The sequence below is a fragment of the Neodiprion pinetum genome, chromosome 4 (assembly GCF_021155775.2).
Source record: "Neodiprion pinetum isolate iyNeoPine1 chromosome 4, iyNeoPine1.2, whole genome shotgun sequence".
NCBI lineage: Eukaryota > Metazoa > Arthropoda > Insecta > Hymenoptera > Diprionidae > Neodiprion > Neodiprion pinetum.
The window spans coordinates 26,760,008-26,784,821 of NC_060235.2; the positions used below are offsets into that span (position 1 = coordinate 26,760,008).

At 34.6% G+C, this 24,814-nt stretch overlaps 1 protein-coding gene across 10 annotated transcripts in view; it reads left to right on the plus strand.

Annotated features, from left to right (window-relative positions):
- Positions 1-23,413, plus strand: part of Hr3 (Hormone receptor 3) — a 171,419-nt gene extending 148,006 nt beyond the window's left edge. For 9 of the 10 annotated variants that reach the window (XM_046622479.2, XM_046622473.2, XM_069135441.1 and 6 more), the window contains 5 exons: positions 952-1,293; positions 3,242-3,514; positions 4,515-4,739; positions 5,475-5,814; positions 8,724-23,413. In XM_046622479.2, coding sequence (XP_046478435.1) covers positions 952-1,293; positions 3,242-3,514; positions 4,515-4,739; positions 5,475-5,734 — 1,100 coding nt within the window. In that variant the 3' untranslated portion in view covers positions 5,735-5,814; positions 8,724-23,413. The remainder of the gene's footprint in view (positions 1-951; positions 1,294-3,241; positions 3,515-4,514; positions 4,740-5,474; positions 5,815-8,723) is intronic. The other variant, XM_046622480.2, reaches the window with a different exon arrangement.
- The last annotated feature ends 1,401 nt before the right edge of the window (positions 23,414-24,814 follow it).

A 24,814-nucleotide genomic window follows, 5' to 3' on the forward strand; every position in this document is an offset into this window, starting at 1 on the left:
GAAATTACCATGCATATTATATTCGGTTGAATGAACCTAAAAAGTCATGGGGTCAGTTGTCAAATTCACTTAAAGTCGCACGACTTGACTCAAAGTTGTCATAAAGCACAAATCTTATTAAATCTCGCGAATTCATGTAGTCATTAACATTATCTCATAATCAGTTGGAGCAGGCCTGTTAGGTTAGCTAATTTTTAACAACCCATCGACAGGGACAGGGCTTTGATTTTGAATCAATGTAATAAAAGTCGACGCTTTGGGACATGACTAGAGATGTATGTGGTAAACGTGACCGGTAAATTGACCGTATTTTTACCGTCATAAACTGGTGACGTGACTGCACGAATAAAATTACCACACTGGTCACTTCATAAAATATATAATACTTAATCTAAGAAAAATATTCTAAAAATAAATCTAAGAAATTGTCTGTTTAGGCACATATTTATGTAATGAAATTATAATAAATTTATCAGTATATTCATAATCGGCTGTGAATGTAATATTGCGTTCTACTGAAAAAAAACGAAAATTATTATTATGGGAGGCGAAAAAAATTACGCGTTACTTCTATAATATCTCGTCGTAGTTTTGCAAATAACCGGTCATATTTTTAGTGACGGTGAATTTACCGAATAAAAAACATGACCGGTATTTTTGCATCTAAATAAGTGATGCCGCGATTGTTTTTACCGTAAAATAATCGAAAAATATTTTTACCGTAATTTCGCAGCACAAGATTAGATGAAAAAAACTGACGTCAATTTACGGTATTTTTTTGGTCATTTTACCGAGAATCTTAATTCCGGTATTTTTACATCTCTACTCATGACGCACTCACTTCATCTCGAAATGAAAATTCAGTATCACAGCGGGCCTGACAATGCTCTCTGATTACGGCGCAAGCCGATATAACTAACATCGTTTAAAGAATATTTTGACAAACGTTAGGTAAGTCGCTGTCATCGACGTCTACCGGAAGTAGCACTGGTGGTGGAAGTGGAGGAGGAGGAGGAGGAGGAGGTAACGGTGGTAGCGGCGGTGGTGGTGGTGGGGGCGGGGGCGGGGGTGGGGGTGGTGGTGGTGTTGGGGGTGCGAATGGTGGCTCCTTAAGCGGAGGCGGTATAGTTGCCGTGAAACAAGAAAGCTCGGTTGAACTGGCTGGCCTTGGTCACGGTTCCTACACGATGGTGGACTCCACGACCTTTCTGAGCAGCCAGCAACAGCAGAGGCCAAGTAATCCACCGGAAGAGGACGAAGTACCAAGTCTGCCCAGTATGTCCCATACGAGATGTGAGGCTATGTTTGTGTTTCTCTGCACGTGCATGTCTTTTATTTATACCTACTCATATCTCGACTATCACAAACCCGAGCAGCTTTTGCGGCAAAGCGTGTGACGAAAATAAGATACATTGAAACTGGGGGATTACGAGTAGGCGCTCCATATCGTTTCTCAAATTCAATCGAATTGCGATGTGCTTGTAGCATGTATCCCAAAATCTTATCAGGTTCCGTATAGTTTTATGTATTACGGTTACGGGACCCAAGGAAGGCTTTGAATTCCAGTGAAATTCGATACATTTTTCAGAGTCTGATAAAATCCCGTCAAATCTTGTAAGAATCTAATGAAATGTATTAACATTCTTGTGGAATCTTCAAACTTGACAAGGGCTTAGGAAATTTTATCAAGTACCCGTGATGTTTTGTCTTAACCTACGGAAATCCTCTGAATTGTTTCAAATTACGTGTAAAGATAAAATCATACAATCTAGTGAAATAGCACTTGGTTCACTAAAGAGTTAATTATACTCCGGGAAGTCTCCTGAATTTTTAAGATACAAAATTTTTCAACGCGTCAACTTCCCTTGATCGTCGGTACAGTCTATTATACCTCGTAAAATCTTGGAAGCTGATATTTTCGGAAATTTTCGGAAGCTTGAAAAATTTGGAGTCGGGCATTGCCGGCATTTTTCGATGTGATTAATATTTACGTAATTAAAACACCGTTTCCATGGAGATTTATACACTATCTACCAATTTCTTGAAAGTTTGAGCTGAGAATAGTGCTACGAGGCGTCACAGTTCGAAATCTGTAATGTATGGTCCTTTTCCACACGTGTACAAATCTTTCGTTACTAAATATACATTTCGATACTGATCGGTAAAAATGTATTAATGTAGACAGTTTCAACGACTTTTATAAATTTGTGAAACAAGATACGTTAGTCATACTCCATTCTGATCGGCACATCTGCAGTTTCTAATTTCTGATAGCTATGCTTTACCGATCGGTTCGAACTCATTCAATCGCCGAAATGCAGTATTATTTACCCACGGTATTTTCTACGCTGATATGTTGACTCATTAGTCTAATCAACTACCCTAAAAATCATTCGCTTCCGATGTCGCCAATGTGACATCTAACTGCTTCTTGTAATAAACAGCTTGCTAAGAAATGCATCACGTTTTCGTCAGTGTTACGAACGAATGAGTTGGCAATTGCATGACGGTATGGTTGTATATTATTCATAATCGTATAGTTTATCGTACACAAACCAGTCCTATCAGGTCTCATTTTCAACACTTTAACATCTGTCTTGATTGTTATTCGTCACAGCACTATTGGCGTGACGATAATTTTATACGATCGGTAATTGAAAAGTCAAATTCCAACGTAGCATGCACAGAGTTCAAAAAGTTTACACCCGTAACCTGGCTTTCGGGAATTGTTATAGACATCAAAGCTAACGTTTGAAAGTTAACCTTGCTTTCGCTCTTGAGCTCACAGCTAATCCATTTTACGAGGCTGCAGCTAGCAACCAGAATTAGCAACCGAACGTTCCAATGTTCATTCAAATACGGTAGTGAAGATCGAAAATCAATATTTTTTGAAACACCTTAAACCCCCGATACCTTTATACAATTATGAGAATAAAATTGAAATGTATTTTTCTATTTCCAAAAAATTTGACACGTTTAGCCGCTAACTTTGGCTGTTAGTTTCAGATTCGTATCCATTTTACTGATCCCTAGGTTGAAGGCAATTTTTCATTCGCTGAAGGTACAACGACCAACGTTTGCGATTGGAAATTCTGCCATGTAAATAGTTGATAGATTGCAGTGTAAAGCGTTGTTTGCATCCGTGTCGTCCGTTCGTTATAAGAATGTCTTAGCGTAGTATAAAGATACGGAGAAGACGAAGGGCTCGTATTAAAGATGAGGTTTATTTCGTTTCTCGCAGATCCCGCGCAAATCAGCGAGCTCCTTTCAAAGACAATAGCAGACGCCCACGCGCGGACGTGCCTCTTTTCGACGGAACAGATCCAGGAATCGTTCCGCAAGCCGCACGACCTCCCCAAGCTGATATACTACAAGAACATGGCGGACGAAGAGGTTTGGCTCGAGTGCGCGCAAAAACTGACCACCGTCATTCAGCATATTATTGAATTTGCCAAAATGGTACCAGGATTCATGAAGCTGTCACAGGATGATCAAATTGTTCTACTTAAAGCAGGTGAGCGAACTGTACATGTGTGTGTGTGTGTCACGGGTATATATGTATGTATATATGCAACGCCGATATCGACAGAAAAACCTTTTCATATGACGTATTCATGAGTCGTGCATATATGGATGAGGTTCAATCTAAATTTCAAGTGACACTACAGACACTCGAGTGATGAAGAGACCACGGTTTTTGAAATATTTACGGAAATCAGGAAAATGTTAATAATTAGTATCAATGACAATTCCTAATAAACAATACTATAAACGAAAAGTTACCTTTACGTTATGGGACATTCAATCTTAGAAACAAAAGCTATGTACAAAAGTCATATATCGATCTCAAAATTGAGTGATTACGTTCAACATTTTTAAGATTATTTTTCAACTTTTCGGAAAGATTAATATTTTTTTATGCACCTCTGAAATGAACAATTTTATCTTATCAACTCTGTAGACACGATTATAGATTTTGGTTAATTTTAACCGGGTTCGACAATCAATACGTGCAGTAATGGCAACTTCCTCTCAAATAAATTTAATACCTATTTAAAACGCATTTATCTGCATCAAATGGAATATACAACACAGCCGGAAATTAGTGGTTATTTCGTACGAATAAGCTTGTAATATATTTGATGTGAGTAAATTATGTTTTAATATTGTTTGGAACGGGGAATAAACAATGAGTGTTTCGATTTTTCCGTCTGAGGTAAACGGAAATAAAAATTTCACTTTTCAGGAGCAATTATGCGATCAAGTTTTTAATCGATTGAAATGAATCAAGTTATTCCGAGTGGAAATACTCCGTTTGACTCGTATAACTCCGCTTATATCGTGTTAAAGTATTTTATTTTTCGACGTCGATAAGAAAAATATTCATTGGCGTTCGAGTGCCGACTTGGTTTCTTTTGGTGACCTCAATTTGTGGTGAAATAAACATAATGCTGCACAAACATCTTTGATCGTGTCTTATTACGCTAAATTTCCTACTCGGTATTTCCACGCAGGTTCCTTCGAGTTGGCGGTACTTCGAATGAGCAGGTATCTTGATCTGCAACAGAACTGCGTCCTCTACGGTGGGACAATGCTGCCTCAGGATGCTTTCTACACCACGGACCCAGTCGAAATAAGCCTAGTCTCCTGCGTCTTTGAGCTCGCAAGGAGTGTCGCCGAATTGAAACTGACAGAAACCGAGCTCGCGCTCTACAGCGCCGCGGTTCTCCTCAGCCCTGGTGAGATATACCTGTTCCGACATCTTTCATCTTATCTTTTTTCAAACTCTCAAACCTGCGTCGCTGTTCAGAATGAGGGGTCATTTGCTCGAGGAAATCATAAATTCAACAGTTCAAGATCAAATTGTAAATTAAAAGGCACTTACAATTGAACGACTGAAATCGTCTTTGAAATAACGACGAATCAATAGAGATAATTGAAACCATTGAGAATTACTTGATATATCACACGACAGCGTTGAAGAAATCGTGGGAATCATCGGCAATCTTGCTGTAAACGCCAAATGATTTCAACTAATTGAAATTCTATTTATTTCTGTCTTGTCGCATTCTTTCCTTGATTTCCAATTAAGTCCACCATTTTGAACAAAAGTTCTGTTCTTGTTAATATCTGTTTTCTGGTTGCTCCAACGTAAAAAAAATGCTATTATTTTTCACGATAGTTCTGCTATTATCTATTATCTTCACTATTATATTCTTTCAAAACCGTACTCATGACTACGGTGAAAAATCCCAGGAAGGAAATGGATTAAGAATATTTTTTCACTTCACTTGAGTCGAAGAATCTTAAGCTTTGGGAGGTTTGTTTGTACTACGAAGGCTACTGTTCAGACATTGTTCGAGCAATGAGCAAAAAAGCAAAAAAATATCACCCTAATTTGAAACAGACGAGTGACCAGCCCCCTTGACACACATTTCGACGTATAGATCTGAGAGTTGAAACGGATGTTGCAGATCGACCAGGACTAAAGGGCCTCCAGGAGATCACGCGACTCTCCCAGGCAGTGCAGAGAGCGCTGAGGGCGGAGGTCGACCGCAACCACGTGTCGCCGATAAAGGGCGACGTAACGGTCTGCGACGCGATGCTGGCGAAGATTCCGCAACTCCGTGATGTATCCGGGCTGCACATGGACGCCCTCGCCAAGTTCAAGCGCGCCCAGCCGCTCCTCGAATTTCCGGCTCTTCACAAGGAGCTTTTCAGCGTCGACAGCTGAACGACCGGCGCAACGCGAGGCTTTCCGACGACGGTCCGCGTCGCGAATAGTGCCTGAATTGGAGGCCTTGCCGTGTCGAGGTTTGTATGCACATCTTCACGATCGCGGAAACATTACCCTCAATTTATTCGAGATAAAAAGATTTTTTTCAACACCTCCTCGGGGAGTTCGATTTTCAAAGCCGGTGGAACGTGAGTAAAGTGACTCATTTCCGAACAGTGCGGTAAAACGATGCTGGCGCATGCGCTCAACTGAAATGATCCGTTTTTCACACTATGATTCTCTGGCGCATTCGCACTTTTGACTACCTTAATTTTACGCACCCTGTCATTGGCGTGAGTTACTTGACATCAATTTTAAGCGCCGTCAATGGCACCTACGGTCCTTTCCCAAGCAAACTTTCCTTCGCAGATGTTGGAAAAAAACTTGCGTGTCACACGTGCGGGTGAGTCACATCTGACTAGTGTGATTACAGCGCCCGCCTTTGTCTTATGCTGTAAACTTCACACTCATGGGAAATTGCCCACTTGCCGCACTTATAACACGATATTCTATACTTGAAGTTAGCGAGAAAATTTATTTCAAACAAATAACATTTTCATTCTAGGTTCCTATTCAAATGTAAGATTTTTTTTTTTTTGCTTGGCTCAATCCGTGCAGAATTTTATTACTTTGGACCGTGTCATCTTTGTCCATTTCTCGACGGGTTAATCACATCGTTGTTCGGTCCTCAAGGTTTCAATATTTTCACGGACTTTGTCCAGCAATTTTACAAGTTGCGTGCGAGTCTCAAGACTTCGTAACGGTTAGCACGGAGAAGTCGATAGTTTTCACTGAGGACATTTGATTATTCACTGGGACAACTTCGCGATTTCATTCATGCACATTTCACGGGATTTCAAGGGAGTTTAGAAAATCATGCAACATTTCAACTGCTTCAAAGAATTCAGAAAAATTCCCAGTACATCACGAACCTCGACATGATTCCACAGGACAGCACTTCACAAAATTTGATTCGGTCTCCTAAGAACTTGGAAATACGAAAGAAAAAAAATACTTGGACTACCTGATTCGGTTCATTTGATGCAAATGATATTTCGTTCGATCCAGTGGGTCGGGATCAAAACTTGGAAGGGTATTTCGAATGGCCGATATACAGAAATTTCAAACATGCGAAAATGAAATAACGAAAGATGAATTGTTCGAAATTTTGATATTTGCAAGTGTCACTTATTGGTATAATAGTCATTCTAATTAGTGACACTTTCGAAAATCAAGATTTCGAACAATTCATCTTCAACAAAATTTCAACTCAAACGAAATAAAAATCCAGCTTAAATTAGCGTGCGACATTCAACTGAATATTATTTGTTTCAGATAACGTGTGATTGAATCACACTAATAAACTAAATTTGCAATTTTAAAATAGCGTAAATACTAAATGATATTTTCATTATTCCATTCGAACATATGGCTTAAATGAATCTACATAGGTACGATATCATAGGATACCATCAGATGCTACGAGGACTTCATAAACCTTGATCAGATGCCACAACTTTATGGACATGTAACAATTCATGAGGACATCACTACACTTTCACTGGTTTCACGGATTTTTTCGTTTTGAAAATATTCAAAAACGAGCCGAACACTTCAATGACCTTCATAACATATTTCATACGGTTTCATGAGATTTACAAAACTTTCATTCGAACTTGAGAGATTTTACATGACTCGAAACAATTCACGCTTGAATCGAACTCGAATCTAATTTGTAACGCCGCTGTCCATCTAATTTCAAAAGTGGTTAACCCCTCGGTTCTAAATAAGGTTCCTCTTGACAGAATGGCCGTGATTCAACCGCATTTAGAGATCGCAGACAATTTTTAAATTTACCAATATAAAACAAACAAAGACTGCATAAAATCTATCTACGTAATGAAAACTTGCAGTAAGAGCTGACTTGATATCGCGTTTGCATTTCCAAAGGCGTTCAGATTCGCGCGATTTAGTGTTTTTCGAAAGACGAATGATCTTTTCGTGTTAAGTTTTAAATATTGCCGTCACGGTTCAGTTTTCTTTCTGCGTATTGTAACGTGATTAAAAATCGAAACGAACTCAATTATTTGTTGCCGACACTTTAACACTTATCACCTTGTTATGTCCATGTAGAAGACTTGTTGCGTAGGGCAATCACAATTCGACTTTTTTTTGCATAATACTTCATAAATCCTTTCATCCGTCACTCAGAACTAAATTTTCCCGCTAATCAATTTTTTCCACACCGCCAAGAGCCGCGCGATCTTGTAAACGCAATCACGTACCTAAGGGTTAGCGGATTCCATCCATCCTAACTTGACATTTCCCATTTGAGAGATTAGCAGAATACGGCAATCTAAATAAACGTAAACACGGCAAAAGTGTATAAAAAACAAAAAAAAAAATTAGCTCTCCCTGAATACTGATCATTTTCACTAGTGCTTTTCTTTTTTGCATAATTTACAAACGTGAAATGCAATTATCTACCAACTAGGTTTAGCATATTCCAAATTACGCGTTATTATTATTATTTTGGCGAAACACATACACGTAATTATAATATTTACTATCTATTTGCAGTATTCCATTGTTTTTTCTCATACTCTTTTATTGTTACTGAAGTTTTTATATTGCGAGCAAAACTAGGATATTAAACAAATTTTCTACAATTTCCAACTTGGCGTTAGATGTCTATTATCAAGCAAAAGTATTAATTGAAACGGTTTCAAAAGAATTATAGAGAGCCCGAATCTTTGAGGAAAAAAACGATACAGTTTTGAACAAATATTTTATGACCCAAGAACAAACAAATCTTCCTGTAACTATATCGTACATAATGTATGTAATAAAGATACATACATGTATTGACCGAACGGTTAGGCAATCTTCGAAAATTTCGTAGCATGTTGAAATTTATATAATAATGGACCAATTCTATTTGTTGCAGATTATTTCCTTCGTATTGAACGTATTGGGCCTTAAATAAAAATAAAAAAATAAAATAATAATAATGATTAAAAAAAAGTTAAAGTAAAATAATAAGAAATAACCTTGTTACATATAAATTAAAAAAATCTCTATACATATATACATATATATATGTATATATATAGTATATATTTATATATATAATATATATAGTATATATATAATATATATAATATATATAAATATATAAATAAATAAATAAAACAATATAAAGTATACATATATGAAAGATATGCGTGTATGTTTGGGTACGCGCGTGTTCGCAAGCACTTACGTATATGCGTGTACACCCTATGTATACATATATGTATACCACACACACACACGTATACACATCAAAATGATATTATCAGTTGGGATCAGGAAATCGTGGTAAATAATAGAAATGATAATTAAGACTTTGCTCGTAATACGCATGCGCGAGAAATTAGCCCGTCAAAGTACGATTCTGTCTAACTTCATCGGCACCGTCTCCACGTACAGGGACTAGCAATATTATGTTAATGTTATTTATATACGTATCATATGTATAGGGTGTGCACATTATATACAGATATTTGTATGCCTGCGCGCCTGTATCTGCGTATACATGTATATTAAAGAAAAGATGAAGCTATCGGTTGTTATGATACATAAAAGTATATATTGACTAATATCATTATACAAAATTGCCAGCAAAGTGAAGACGATTAACGCGCGCGTTCGAATTTCACGCGTTGCATGCCGAGCTTCTTATGGCGGGTTCAATGAAGCTCGGGATGAACTTCGGCTGTGTCCGTTAAAACCCACGTCGTATTTTATTATTATCTTATTGCACTATTACGATTAGTGAATAATTGTACGAAATACGGGTGAAAGAAAAAAGCGCGTGTCAATCGAAGTCACGTTGCGCTGGACAGTCCGTGGATGAAAGACTCGTTGGAATACGGTAATGAATTACCTGTAGTTTACGTTAGTAGAGCCAACAATTATTATCATAGACGATTATTGGACGATTATAACACGTTTAATACGGATCGGACGAAACCTTGCATTACACATACACTTGTGTGTGTAATTCGTAAATTAGTTGACGATCGCTGGATCTGTGTTACGTGAAATAATAACAGATTATAATATACACGGATAAATAATTGAATAAATAAATATTTAAACACATGCATTATACATAGATTTATAATAGCGCTTAGCTTTACTCGGCACTGTCATTATCTAGACTGGACGATACAAACTGAATGCGGCTGTTGTGAAGAGAATAAAATTAATTAAGATGTAAAGTAAATAACGCGACGGCCTTCGTCCCCGGACTGTCCGCGGGCTTCTCGTAAGCGTAGTTAGACTTTAATTGTACAATTAACAGATTAACGTTTCGGTTAACGCACCGTAAAGTATATTTACAATATCACACCTTTTACGCTCTCGATAAGACGACGTTACTTTCTACCGCTTCGAGATCCCACGGTTGTTCTGCGATACAGGTATAAAACGACATTGAACAACTGCAATTTTGTTTTCCGATCCTAAAGTAATCCTCGATTCACGTACGGTATCCGTAATCATGCCACCCTCGATTTACGCCCTAAATGTTTTTGATGTTTGCCTGAATTCGTATTTCGTTTTACCATTTTGACTGCATGCCTAGTGTACTCATACTTGGAGGTGCAAAAATCATTCAAGCAGGTACTGTGGATAATAGAATACTTGCTGTAACGATATTTATAAAACACGTAACTATTAAGCACATATAGTCATGTCCGTATCCTGTATTGTCAGATATCGCAGTTTTTCTTTCACGATACGAATGCGTAAATTGGTACAAGTGCACTCGGATTATCCCACGCTGATGCCAATCTATTCAGGAAGTTATTTTCAAATCGATGGTTCAAATTATTATTTTATCCTAACAAGTTAATTTTAAAAAACAGAATATTCTTCACATTTTGAGATGGACAGATATAAGAGAGATGTGTTTTCGTTTTCTATATTTAGGAATTTAACTGTTTTATTTTATTTTTATTTTTTTGTCTTTTTTCCATAAACAAATTTTACCATAGCAATTATTCTTTTCTTCTTTTTATAAACAGAAATTGACTGAACGTCGAGTTTACATTTATAGTTTTCCTCCTTTTTCAGCATAGTTGTTTACGCGATGTTTATTACGGTTAATGCTGACAAAAACTACACGTATACGTATTTTATTCAAGTTTACGATTTTTACCACAAATTTGCCATCAGCGGTTGAAAATAAATAACAGTCGCTGCGAATTTTCGTGACAGTTGTAGATACATCCAAAAGTTGTTTGCTTGAGAAAATTTGCTAAAAAATAATTTCTTTCATATTTTCTTTTATTGTAAGACAGTTTGCGGTAAATTTAAATTACAGATTGCCGAAATTTTCAAATTTTTAACGATTACCCAAATAAGCTACTGGCACGAATCCCAATTTTTTCCTTAATGTTGATCAAAATTTTGCACATGCATATGAAGAAAATCAAAGCATTCTTGAAAATATCAATAAGACTCCTATGCGTCAAAACTCTCAAGCAACGTTTTGTGGGATTAATAACATTTTTTAATCAGTGGCATAAATTTTGGAAACATCATACAACGGCATGATAAAAATGGGATATCCGGTGTATGAAATGCTCGTACATGCTACCAATTGAATTTGGAAGTAACGTCTACACGTTGATGTAAGGTCGCTGGTTATTTGCGCGTGTATCTCACGAGTACTCCACCTTGAATATTCCGTCATGGAAAAAGCCGGAAGTGGGAAGAATAAGGTGCGTCAGCTGACACGTTAATGGTAGCGGAAATAAAGTATAAATATTATTCTATTGATTAATGATTACGTAAATGCAGTTCGTTTATATTGTAGGAAAGAAAATAAACCCACACAGAACACATAACAGACACGTTACACGTACACAAAAACATACAGACACAGAATACACGTTGCGACTATAGAAGTTATTACGATTTGGTGTTCAATTTTATAATAATATATATACATACACTCTTGTATATATATATATTAGAGAAAGTTGACAGATTATTTAATATGTGTGTATATATATTTTTACAGATATTTTATACATATATATACACACATGTAAATATATGAATATTATTATTATTATTATACATATATATATATAATATGTATAAATATATATATATATATATATATATATATATATATATATAAAGGAAAGGGGCAGCGATTTTCGACCGATCGACAAACCGACGCTGAATAGGTCGATATTTTTTATACCATAAATTGTTAATTTGTTGTAATATTATTATACGCGTTATTTTATCGAGTTTATGCATATATCTGTATATTATTTATATGTATATTTATGTATATGCATAAATATAATATATACATACATACATAAATCTATACGTTGTAATTTCGTTGTTCCCAAGTTTTTGAAAACCAGTGTTTGAAAGGCGACAGGCTCGCCGAATCGATCGAAGATCGACGCCTCTCTGCAGGTGCATATATATTATAATTCGATTTAGCTTTAACATCTAGATATTCAATATACATATTACATAAATGATTGTTGTGGTTGCCACGATGGTTTCTTTTCTTTTAATTCTTTTTATTCTTTCTTTCATTTTTTTAGACATAGGAAGATATAGGATCAGAGAGAAGGAAACAGAACAAAATTTTTTATTCTTGTTAATATTATTATTATTATTATTATTATCATTATCATCATTATCATCGTCGTCATCATCATTACAACGGATCTTCGATCGAAGTAACGGATTTTCTGTTTCAACACTACCATCTTTCGAAATCTCTCGAAACGTGTTACGAATCACGTCGCAGACTCCATTACATTTTATAACTGCATTAAACTGCAGTAAACCGGTGTTTACTAGATAATATTGTAAAAACGAATATAAATCAAGCCCGAGGTTACGGATTAATCGGTATAAGGCAGACTTAATTTAAAGGTTTCAGAAACGTTTCTCCTTCCCAGCTTTATATTTCCATTGCACTACGATCTAAAGCAAAAAGTAACGTTCATCGGTATGGGTACAGATAATTTGGCCGACACAAGCAAACATCAGGTTGTAATTTATCCGACGCTGGACATTATGGTTCGACAAATCACTTCTCACGTGGAGCTTCGAGTCTTGGTTTTTCGTAGATTTTGAACCTACAAACTAACTTTTGTTGACAATATTTGAATAACTTTGCGGTCATTAATTCATTTATCTTTGCTACCGATAGGATAACGAATGAGACACCTTATCAGCTGTCCAAATCGGTTCACTGATTTCTCAACCACAATTACTGTCAATCGAATTGTTTAACTACTTTCTCACGGTCAAGTAAAATCGAAAAAACGACATGTTAACATCGAAGAACAACTTAACATCTTCTCGACGTGATCCTCGATCTATTCAATTAACATCGTGGTAGATGAGCAGGAAAAATCATTCGCTTTAAACTGATGATTACCTGAACGAAAGTGGATCATACTCACGAGTAAAAAACTAGGTTCGTTGAGTTCTACGAGTTCTATTCAACGCCGCAGAACTCATCAAGTTTCCATCTCTCCTACCTGAGAGTCGGATGACGATAAAAACCCTTCGGTAGAAAATGGGACCAGTAACTTTTCTGTTTCTCCCATTAGAAAAATAAAATAACAATATTGATAATAGTTGCGTTCATCTAATGTCTGATGGTGAGGTGAATATGAATGACATACGTTTACACTTAACGAAATACATCATCTAATACTAAATCATAACTTACGTACCGAAATTTGAAATAATCCAAGTTTCTTGTTACTGAGGAACAAGCATTCCGTATGACGAACACAAGAGGTATCGTCTATTTATTCAAAATGAAACCGTTTCAAACTGGTTGAGAAGAAAATTTTGACATCATTTGGTCTTGATACAGATCCCCAATATCTCGTATACTTCTACATTAGACTATTTCAGATGAGGCTAATGTTGTTTGATGTTTTTTTATTCCGTTGCTGGAACAAGGTTGGAACATCAGTTTTAACCGACCTAAAAATCTTATTTACACGATTGTATCCATGTAACATCGTGCTCACAATTATTTTGTAAATTTTGCGACCAAACTTCAATATATATATTTTTTACAGTTATTGAAATGAGAAAAGACAACACGCAATGAGGCGCCTCAGAGACTTTAATTAAAAATTCCTATATTCTTTGAATAGATTTTGTGTAAGCCAAAAACCAATGCTTAGGCCTTGTTCCACCGCGACGAAAAAAAAATTTGACCCAATTTGAAACAGTCGAGTGTACATGGGTATGTTGAAGGTACTCCCGAAATAATTGATTGTGAGTGAGATTAAGAGCTCATAGCGAGTCTGAGGAAGGAAAGGGTGGGGTGATTTTTGTAACCACAGAAATATATAAACCAGCGATGTGTTCCGTCAACTCAAGATCGTCGAAAATGCTTTCGAAACTGACAGCGCGAATAATATTTGACAAAAGGGTGAAATACTGAGTCAGTCACATAATTTTCCTGATTAAATCTATTGCTCGGAGTTATTAGGAAAATTGATATTGGCTTCTGAAATTCATGATATTTACTGATGATCGGGAATCGATTGCAGTTATACCCAGAAACTGATGAATTCCATTTCTTAGCAAAATGACTCTGTTGCAGCATTTCTTCACAAAATTAAACTTAAAAAGTACAGTTTTATTCCAGAACTTATAGGTATGTCAATTTCAAAATTGACACATCTATGAAACAAACTTTGCATTCAAAGTTCGCGCTACCAACATAAAACAGTGGCTGCGTCACTGAGAACCGTAACAGTTGTAATAACTTCCTGAAAAATAGTATGCAATTCTTTTATTTCTAAATCGAAACTTTAACATCAACTTACAGCGATCCGTAAACGTAAACAGGTCTTAGAAAGCGTAGACTTCCATCGAAATACCATTGATTTTTTGATTGACTAAAAAAATTAGCGTTTTCCGCTAATCGATGCAATGTAACTCACGATCAATTTGTGTTTTTGTCCACTGGTCAAAGATGAGTCCTTCAGTTCCCTTGCAAATCGTGAATACCGTCTAATTTTCGAAAAAGAAATACTAAAACGAAAGAACGGTTATCCAATCAGTTTATCAATCATTGCACAGAGCATGAGCATGCAACAATTCGGACACGCGGCGTGCATTATAGTATACATACCTCGTATGTGTATCTATTTCGATATATGCGTTACACGTATATATTGATACTGCCAGCGCCAAAGTATACCAGTACCTGCTGTGGTTTTAGGATATAAGCGTTTTAGGCAATTGAACATAGTTTAGAGGTTACAGTAGTCCGTAATATAAAGGCTCGATAAACCTCTGTAATAATATTTAATAGTAATAATAATAATAACAATAACAACGTTTATGAAACTAATAATAGTAACGCACCAGAATATTAATAATAATAACGATAACTGTAATTGTAATAATATAATAATCTTAACAACAATAATAATAACAATAATAATATTAATAATAATAATAATAATAATAATAATAATAATAATAATAATAATAATAAGGAAACAATTGAGAAAAGTCACCACTCCAGAAGCCCAGCGGAAGTCTGAAGATAGAATAATAATAGAAAAAGAAATCATCATCACTAATAACAATGATAAAATAATGAAAAAGGATTTTAAAACTCGGATAAACAAAGGAGCACCACTGAAGCCCGGCCGGGGAACCCTGGAATTACCACATTTTTACTCATACGTACGAATAGAGGTATGAGCAAATTGTCGTTCGTTGAATTTAAACTTGAATAGTTGTAAACGATTCCGTTGCTGATATAGAACATAACCGCGTAGTAACTTTCGTAACAAAGGTTAGCTTTCGTTTATTCATCATTTCATATACGTACACTGTTTAAGAAATTTCCAATGGTGAGAAACCTAGTGCACTGAGAAAAAAATAGTTAGTCCAAGAAAATCGATATTTAGTGATGTCGGAGAAACATATATTTGCTGGGTTGGCGAAAAATTTTAGTAGAAAGAAAATGAACGTTCAGCCGCGGCTAGACAATATCCATATTGCTCGGCTTGCAAAAAAAGATTTATTTGGCTGAATTGACAACGTTTATTCTCAGTGTATAGCAACAACGAATTTCACCGTGGACACACCGGTGGGAGTTGGGAATGATAATGTGGCGCTGGGACACCTCGTGGCAAAAATATGCGTTACTCTAACTGGGCCATATTTAATTTTAAAATACCTCTTGCATCCTATTTTCGCAGCATTTTAATTCCGCATAATAAAACTGAAGCCACAAAGCTTGCACGAAATTGTCTGTACTACTCCATTCGCATAATTGACCTAAAACCAACTGTCAATAGCCAATTTTTAGCCAGATGATTATTATATTAAGGTGCAGAACATTTTTTTTTTTTTTAAGCCGGTGTGAATTTATTTTGTCCCGTGGAGTTAACAGTATAGAGTAAACTTTCTTATCCGAATAAGACTCTTTCGGATTTTTGGGCAAAATGTTTTCCCCTACCAGATAACGTCTTTCGACACATTGGATCCCAATACTTGAGTCGCGAAAGGTTTGCAAGATAGAAAAGTGAGGTTCATAGAGGTCTAGTGTCGTTACTTTTTACCAGTCTGTAAGTATAGTTGAGTGAAAAGGGAAAGAGAATAATGAAATTGGTGATAAGCCGAGGTAAATCTGTCCCTACTAAAAATGACCATATCTTAAATCATATAATCTTGTGACCGAAATCAGCGTGTAATTTATTACATGATTTATCTTGTAGATTCGAGAAAAATATATGAAAATCACGAATCGACAGATATACTAGATCAAAAATCATATAGAGTTGAGTACGTTTGATGATTCGTACTTTTGTAATTTATTGCGTGATTTTTTATTCATTTTTCTCGAATTTACAAGACAAATCATGTAATAAATTACATGTTGATTCCGATCATAACATCTTCTGATTTATTACTTGAACATTTTCGATAGGGATGTCTAACAATACACGAAGGAGGATCGTGCAAGCTGTTTTTTTTTTTTTTTTTTTTTCAATTCAGCAAGGCTGGAAAAAGAAGGACAAACAAAAAAAAATTATAAAACGCAATTGGACTGATTGTGAATTATTATATACTCGCTGGATTTTTGTCCAGATACGTCAACGCTGCTGTATAATGTAAATGTACACGTTAAAAAATATCTTTATACTTACGCGTCTACTATAATTGTACCGTCGGCTGTGCTCCCGCGGAAACCGCAACTGCATTTTTTTACCTACGTCTTAAATTACTAGCTCCGGTCTAACCGAAAGTTTGGTAAATTCAACAATTTCTACATTTCGCTGCATAGCTCGTATATGTATGTATTTCGGACTGATTCTAATAAACATAAACTTATCGTAACCTAGGTGTATGCGAGTAGGTGAACTAGCGTAAATGTTACTCCTAGATCTGATATTGTATCACACATTTAATATGATAGAAAAAGAAAAAGAAAAAAAATTATACGTACTTCGATTGTAAATGCGTTTCGTGTTCTTCAGTATTTCTTAATCAACATATTTGTATATTTACCTTCAGAAACTGGATATTGGACGTCCAGTAACGCCTCGACTGGTTTATTTTTAGTCATGTGTATATATTTTTTTAAATACCATATATTCTGAACGTTACTAGACTTCCCGCGTTACCTGGCCATAGATATATACACCAAACGATACACATATATATTTAAAGTGACTACGTATCGGAGAAATTATCTGAACGCGACAAAATATCTAAATAAATTATTAGTCTTAGTAAAAAATTGAATAGGTACTTTATTGAATAGATGTTTTAGTTTTTCTGCTTGGCCATGAATTATTTCTGTCAAATTTGTGCGTACAGAACCGTGAAAATAATATTACACACGGATTATCGTGAATCTCATCTTTTGACATCGCATTTTTACCCACACCTGAAGTAGAAGGCTTTTCTATTATTTCACAATGAAACAGCAAACAGTTTCTTTCGTAATTCGCATAGCATTATAACCTAAACATGTAGATTGTCGTGCATACATATATATGTAATAATATGTATATACATGTATACACGCGCACCTATATATATATGTATACATAAATATATGTGCATATACATCGTTTAATGCTTAGAAAATTTGTTGTTGATACAAGAACTGATGATACTTGTGAGACTGTGCGGGCGCCTTATATATTGAGAAAATTAATTAAAATCGAAAACGATACAAAGACAAAAAAAAAAAAACTAAAAAAAAAAAAAAAAAAGAAAACCACATACATACCTGTAATATGATATGGGTAAAAAAGAAGCATAAAAGAATATGTGAATAGGTAAAATTTTTGATTCTGCGAATTGAATTAGTACATTGTGTGTTAAGGGCGAAATGAAGGCGATCACACGCGAGTGAAATCCCTTTTCCGCCCGCGATGCTCGCGATTTTTTTGTTGTTCTAGTCCCTGTGAAAATACGCCTTCCACGCAAAGTTACACCCAAAATGAAAATTGTAATTTTAGGCCCGCTACACAAAACGCGAGAAGGCGTTTTTATTCATGGGGGGTTGGACGAAGAAAAAAATTTAGTATCGAACTGGATTTCGCGGGACGCATGGCCAACGCACCTACGTTACGTGAATACTTTCTTGTGATAATCTAAAATTTTGACTGAGCTGCATTATTATCTAATTGTAAGCCTGCAGCTGATCCGCGATATTTCTTTATCTTTTCGTTGTTCTGTATACCGATTAATTATTATTATCCGTCGCTCAGTTTTTCAGTCATTGAGTGCAATTCAAGTGAAATATACAAAATATATGATACAAAATATCGGAATAACCAGGCGCAGTGTTGAAACTTGAAGATTATAATTAAAGATTGAAGTATGGTAAAGCCGACGTCTTGTCGAGCACTTCATTGGTTTGGGAATTCGATGAGCTTTACCTACGTTCTTTTTCCACACATCTTCACTAAACGCTTTCACGATATAACGCATCGATAATAATTGTCAAGTCTATCGTAGCAACCATGTGCTTTTCAAATCATTTAAATTATTTTTCAAACATTTCTTCAGATCCTGCAATATTCGTAATAAATTTTTGTAGGCATTTGAAAATCCGTAAATCTCTTATTCCTCATTTGAACAGGATATTTTACGCTTACAAAGAAAAAAGTAATGAAATTAAACGAAATTTTACGCTATAAAGGATCATGTGAATCTAAAAGAATGTTCGATCGAAAATTGTGTAACTTAATTCTACTAAGTCGCTAATAAGCACTTTATACCTGGAACTTTTTCGAATTAAACGAAAGAAATAGAACGTTCCGTTCACACCTATAATGTATCGCGAAAAAGTTTATCACGACGATTTACTAATTCGCACAAATTTCGAACCCCCCGGAATAAATTTCTCATCAAGAGTGTACCATGGGCACCATGAGCTGAATCTCCTGGCAAGCAAGTGAATTATTCGACGTCTATTATCAAGAATGAAAATACAAATTTGAAACTCGACTCGATCGTAAATTAAACCTGTGAACTTACTTAAAATTGCGAAAGCAAATTTCGTGGGTGAAATATCTGATATGTAACTAATTTGGCATTGGTACAAAATCAACATTGCCACCATTCCCGATTTTAGAATTTCAATTCGGTTGTTCAATAATTACGAGCATTCACTAGCTTTCAAAAGCTTCTAATTGTAAAACGGCATCTAAAATATTGAGCACGGTGAACATCCATCGTCAATGATTAAGACTGAAAACACGCAAATGAACTTTCAAAATTGCCTATAGTTCACTCTTAATGTACGCACCAAGCGCATGAAGTAATTCACCAAGCTGTATAATCCCGAGTGCAATTTGACCAGTGTAAAAATTATTTTGTTAACGTCTCTTCTTTCTGTTGGTTTTATTTTTTTATTTTTTATTAATTTTCTTCTTACCACGACTACGAACTTATTATCTAACTAAAAACTATCATAATTCATGTGGATCGATTAATTTCACCTAAAGTACATGATATAATGTATAATACTGTATGAAATGTTTATATGGAATTTCCATGAGCAGGGTATCACATATACTGTTAGTACAAACGAAATAAATAAAATACATCTGAATGATTGAAAAATTGAATCGTGAAGATTTTTGTAAAATCATTTTAAACACGGAGCTTGAGATATTAGTATGGTATTATTATAATGAAACGGATTCTGCTTTCCATTATGACACTTTTGTTTTATAGCAGGATATTGTACGGATAAATAGATCAATCAATGACGCACGTTCAGCGTATACTTTCGCAATCATTGGAATAAATAGCGTAAGGTTGGGATACGGACGGAATATCGAGAAATTTTCAATTAATACTCAAGTACTTGAAATTATATTTTCAAATAATATTTCCGAAGGCGAGAATTAGCAGTCAAACCACGCGGCAACATCAATTAGTCGATGTCTCGCCGATATTTTCCTACGAGTGACAATTAGCCTGACTTGAAAATAAATCGGGTCAACCTTTTCTTCTTATCGAGGAATTAAACACTCCTGAAGTTGGATCTTTGCACCTGACATCGGGGTATCGAAACTTTGAAAGATTTCGCGACTTCAAATGATTCCATGTGATTTGAAGTGAGTTAACGTAGTAACTTCACAAGAGTTGAGATGACTTCACGCGACTTGTCGAGACTTTGCGAGATTTCGATTAATTTCAAGCGACTTTATAACTTCGAGTGATTTTACGTAAGTTCGTGGCTTAAAGTCATTGAACTGGATTGTTCTTTTTTCTCTCATTGCCTGCACCTGACTTCGGGCATTGTTACTCCGTTGCTTCATATGAGAACGCGATGGTACACAGATCACAGAATTGTGTTCAACAGATCCAATTGCATCCCACCAACGTGTAGCGCGAAATGATTACGAACGTATAACGAACATGTGATATAATTCATCCATAGCTGTAAAGGTCGTAGGATGAGGAGTCGGTGCTCTCCAGTTATACGTTGTTGAATTAATGCATCCTCTATTATTGTAAAACTTTATATGAATGAAAAGAATTTAATTGCTATACGCGTCCGTTACGACAGTTGTTACAATATTACCATAATTATATGATATATTTGCCGTATTTCTTTAATGAGTATATAAATTTACCTGGGAAATTTGTCATTGACAAACTATATGAATAACTCGACACGGAAGTAGAGGCATTTACAAATTATACCCGTTAATCTATATACATATGTATATCTATGGCATAAAATAGAAAGTAAAATATTGATTAATGATATATATGTATTTTTAAAAGAGGTATATGCTGTTCTGTCGTTCGGAGATGTACATTTATTACTTACATATATTATATATACATACAGTTATATATTACACGAGTATATTCGGTTCATAAGCGGACATTAAGATTTTTATTTTTTTTTTTCAAAACACAAACCACACATATACCATCATTTGCATTGAGACTTGGTTAGAACGAGTGAAGAAACAATGTTTACCTGTACATTTGTTGAACGAAGGTGTACATTTTTACAACTGTACTCGTTTATGTGTTCTGTTTTTTCGAAGTTGAGAAATAAAATTTCCACGCTCCGTATCTTGACCGTACTTTATTTCGAGTACATCGCAATTCCGACTGAAACACTATCTTTGCATCCCCCCCCACCCGAAAATCACGTCCTCGAACTGCAACCGTTAAATCGATATGTTTTGTTCAAAGTACAGGAGCAAGCGACACACGTTCTTTCAATGTCCTCCAATTGCACAAGATTCGATACACAGTTTTCAAAAGAAATGGTAAATGTCTAGTAAATCCGATCAGCAATATTATTAGAATAACGAAATTTTTCAAAATTTCTTTAGCTAGATCAACTAATCCATCGTGAATATTTCAATAGTTCGTGTAAGAATGATTACAATTTGAAAAGAAAAAGTGATAACCACAGTGATTCGAAAGCTTGTGTAACCTATAATAAATTGTATTGAATTGATGAAAAAAATAGTTTACACGCCTATACGTTCTCTTATTTACACGATAACCTAACTTTGAAAGTTGAAGATATTCCGAGTAAATTTGAAATTTGAAATACATGTGAACACGATTAAATACGTCTAACAAAACCGATTGATCACTGAGTATCGAACTTTAACTCCAATTGATACAACGGTATTAAAATAGGTACATACATTTTAAAACTATATTCGAACCAAAAGCAGGAGATACGTACATCATATTTAAAGGTAAAGTAATGAATAACTACAATTGATTTTGTAAATACTTAAATATATATATGTACCTAGTTGAATAGACGGAAGAGAAATAGAAAAGTGAAAAACACCCTTATCGAAGAATTTCACAATTATACGTACATACACAGTACACACATCATACACTGAAACACAAAAACACGTACACAAACAGTAGAGATTCATTGAAGAATAATGTTTCCTCAAACAATTGATTAATAATGTTGAACAGAGATATATTGTAAATAATTTGAAAGAAATTAAAAAAAAAAAAAAAGAAGTAAGCAGTTATTAATATGCAATTATAAGGTCACTAGATGCGCACGCACCGAATAACAAATCATGGCCACGAAGCTGAACATTATATTATATACAACAAACGTGGGCATATATAACGCAATTATGAATACTTTTGAACGTATTGCATTGAAAGAATTACAATGTTATGTACATGCAAACTTTAGTATGGTAATATGAATTTCTGGGGTTTTAATCATAGGATAATATATCAGCATAATATTAATTGTTAATATAAAATGAAAAAAAAAAAAAAAAATTAAATAAAAATAAAAATAAAAATGCCTTGTTTTGTAGCATCTTTTAGCTTTATACCTATAAATATGTATAGTTACCTTGGTCATGTTTAGACTGATTTTTTATTACATTAGATTGTGAAACGGAATCGAGACATTTTCTAATACTACACGAACCTTATTCATCGACACGAAATTATAACCCGTACAATTAGACTTTCGTGGCTAAAAACCCGATTTTTCATAGATTTAACGTTTTACGCGGGCTCGAGATAAAAAGTAGGTTACTCAAGTCTCTTAATTGTAAATTAATCCTCATCGTTTTACGTAATTCTTCTCGACCGGCTCGTTCTTAGAAATCGATTTAAGTGCAGAAGTACATATTTGCAACGAATCTAAAACTGAAATGACATGAGTTTATTGCTTATAATCGCACCTTACTATTTTAATAAATACTGAACTGACAACGAGCCCCGCGGTATTTAATTCTCAATTTTCCTAATTCATACTAATTTTCCGCGAGCGATGCAAATGAGTAATGATAACGGCATTGCCAGGGAATCCGGCTATTTGTCATGTAAATCGTTTGCATTCTATCGCAGCTCCTTGGAATGATATTATAGGTATGAAATATTTTTAATGTCACAATTTATTTCCCAACAACTCAACTATCTAGCATTAAATTGTTACATTGATTTGTAACATATTCGTGAGCTAATATACACTGACGGAAACAGAGACAAAAAAAAAAAGAAAACACTTAGAAACTAGAAAAGGTAAAAGAAAGAAAACAAGCAACAAACAATTATGTACTTGATACGATGTAATATATTGGTTATTTATTTTTTTGTTTTTACAAGTATATATATGACACGTATATAATAAATGCATATGCAGATAAGAACAAACACACACACACACACACACGCAAATATATAAAGTAAAGAAAAATTATATATATACTTTATATATAGTATTGAATTTGTTTTATGTATTGAATAATTCGTATATTATTGTAATTTTCGGATGTACGTTCTATTTGAAAGTAGCCTCTTGATTAAACGACTATTATAAGATTTCTAGAATTATTACATTGTGGATTTTATTGAAATCTGCCCATATTTGAGTAAGTAATAAAATACAATACATAACTAATTATAACCACACTATCTGTGAATGTTATTTTTGTATGTTGGTACAAAATTAACGCAATGTATACAACTATATAATAACTGCAAACATGGGCAGATTTTTCACACAATGAATTGTTGAGATGATTACGATTAAAACTAACAATTAGTTATTATCAAAAATTATTAATTAATTGTATACACGTTAATTACTATCGCATAATATTATTGATTATTACATTACATAATGCTTATGTCTACATTTTGTCGCCCCTTCGGATACCTTAAACTTCGGATCCAGAGAAAATAAATTTTTTTATATTTTAGAGACAGAAATACACTATATAACGAGACATTAAAATTCGTTTTATATCTCTGAAGTATGAATTTTATTAATTTTATCTCTTTTTTTTCTTTTGCACGCCGTCCTTGTCAGCCTCGTTATTAATGCATATTTAATAAATTTTTACATACATCACATTACGCTTACAATTAGAGGAAATGATACGATATTCACGACAATAATATCAACTCATCGAGGCTCTCAATGTTCAATCACGGTCAGAAAACTAATGAGCACAAACTTTGAGCTAAAAAAAAGTATACTCCGATAATTGGTCTGTCTTGAAAACCGTGAATCTGTTTTTCTTTTATGTAAATATCTCCTTTGACGTTGTTTTCAAAGGACCTTTCAGCAAAACGTTGCTACATTAATTGCTGTGCGATCTACTATATTTATTTAATTATTCCCACAAAATTGAACGAATTGATGATTTTCTAATTCAAATACCGGGTCGAACTAGATATTATTGAAATGTGAAATGATATGATTGTTACTACGTGAAAGGATTTTCTTTTGTAAAATGGATTTGCCGACATCGATAATTTAAGGTTTTTGTGATATGGAGATATTTTGTTCATAGAGATTGTTAAACATTCGCCATATCATTGCTTTAAATTAGATTATGACAAACTAAAATTATCCAAAAATTTAGAATATTATTGTCTGTGGAATATCTTTACCATAGGCGCGTTTGTTTAATTTTACTACTTGGACATTGGCGACTTATTTTCAGAGTAAGT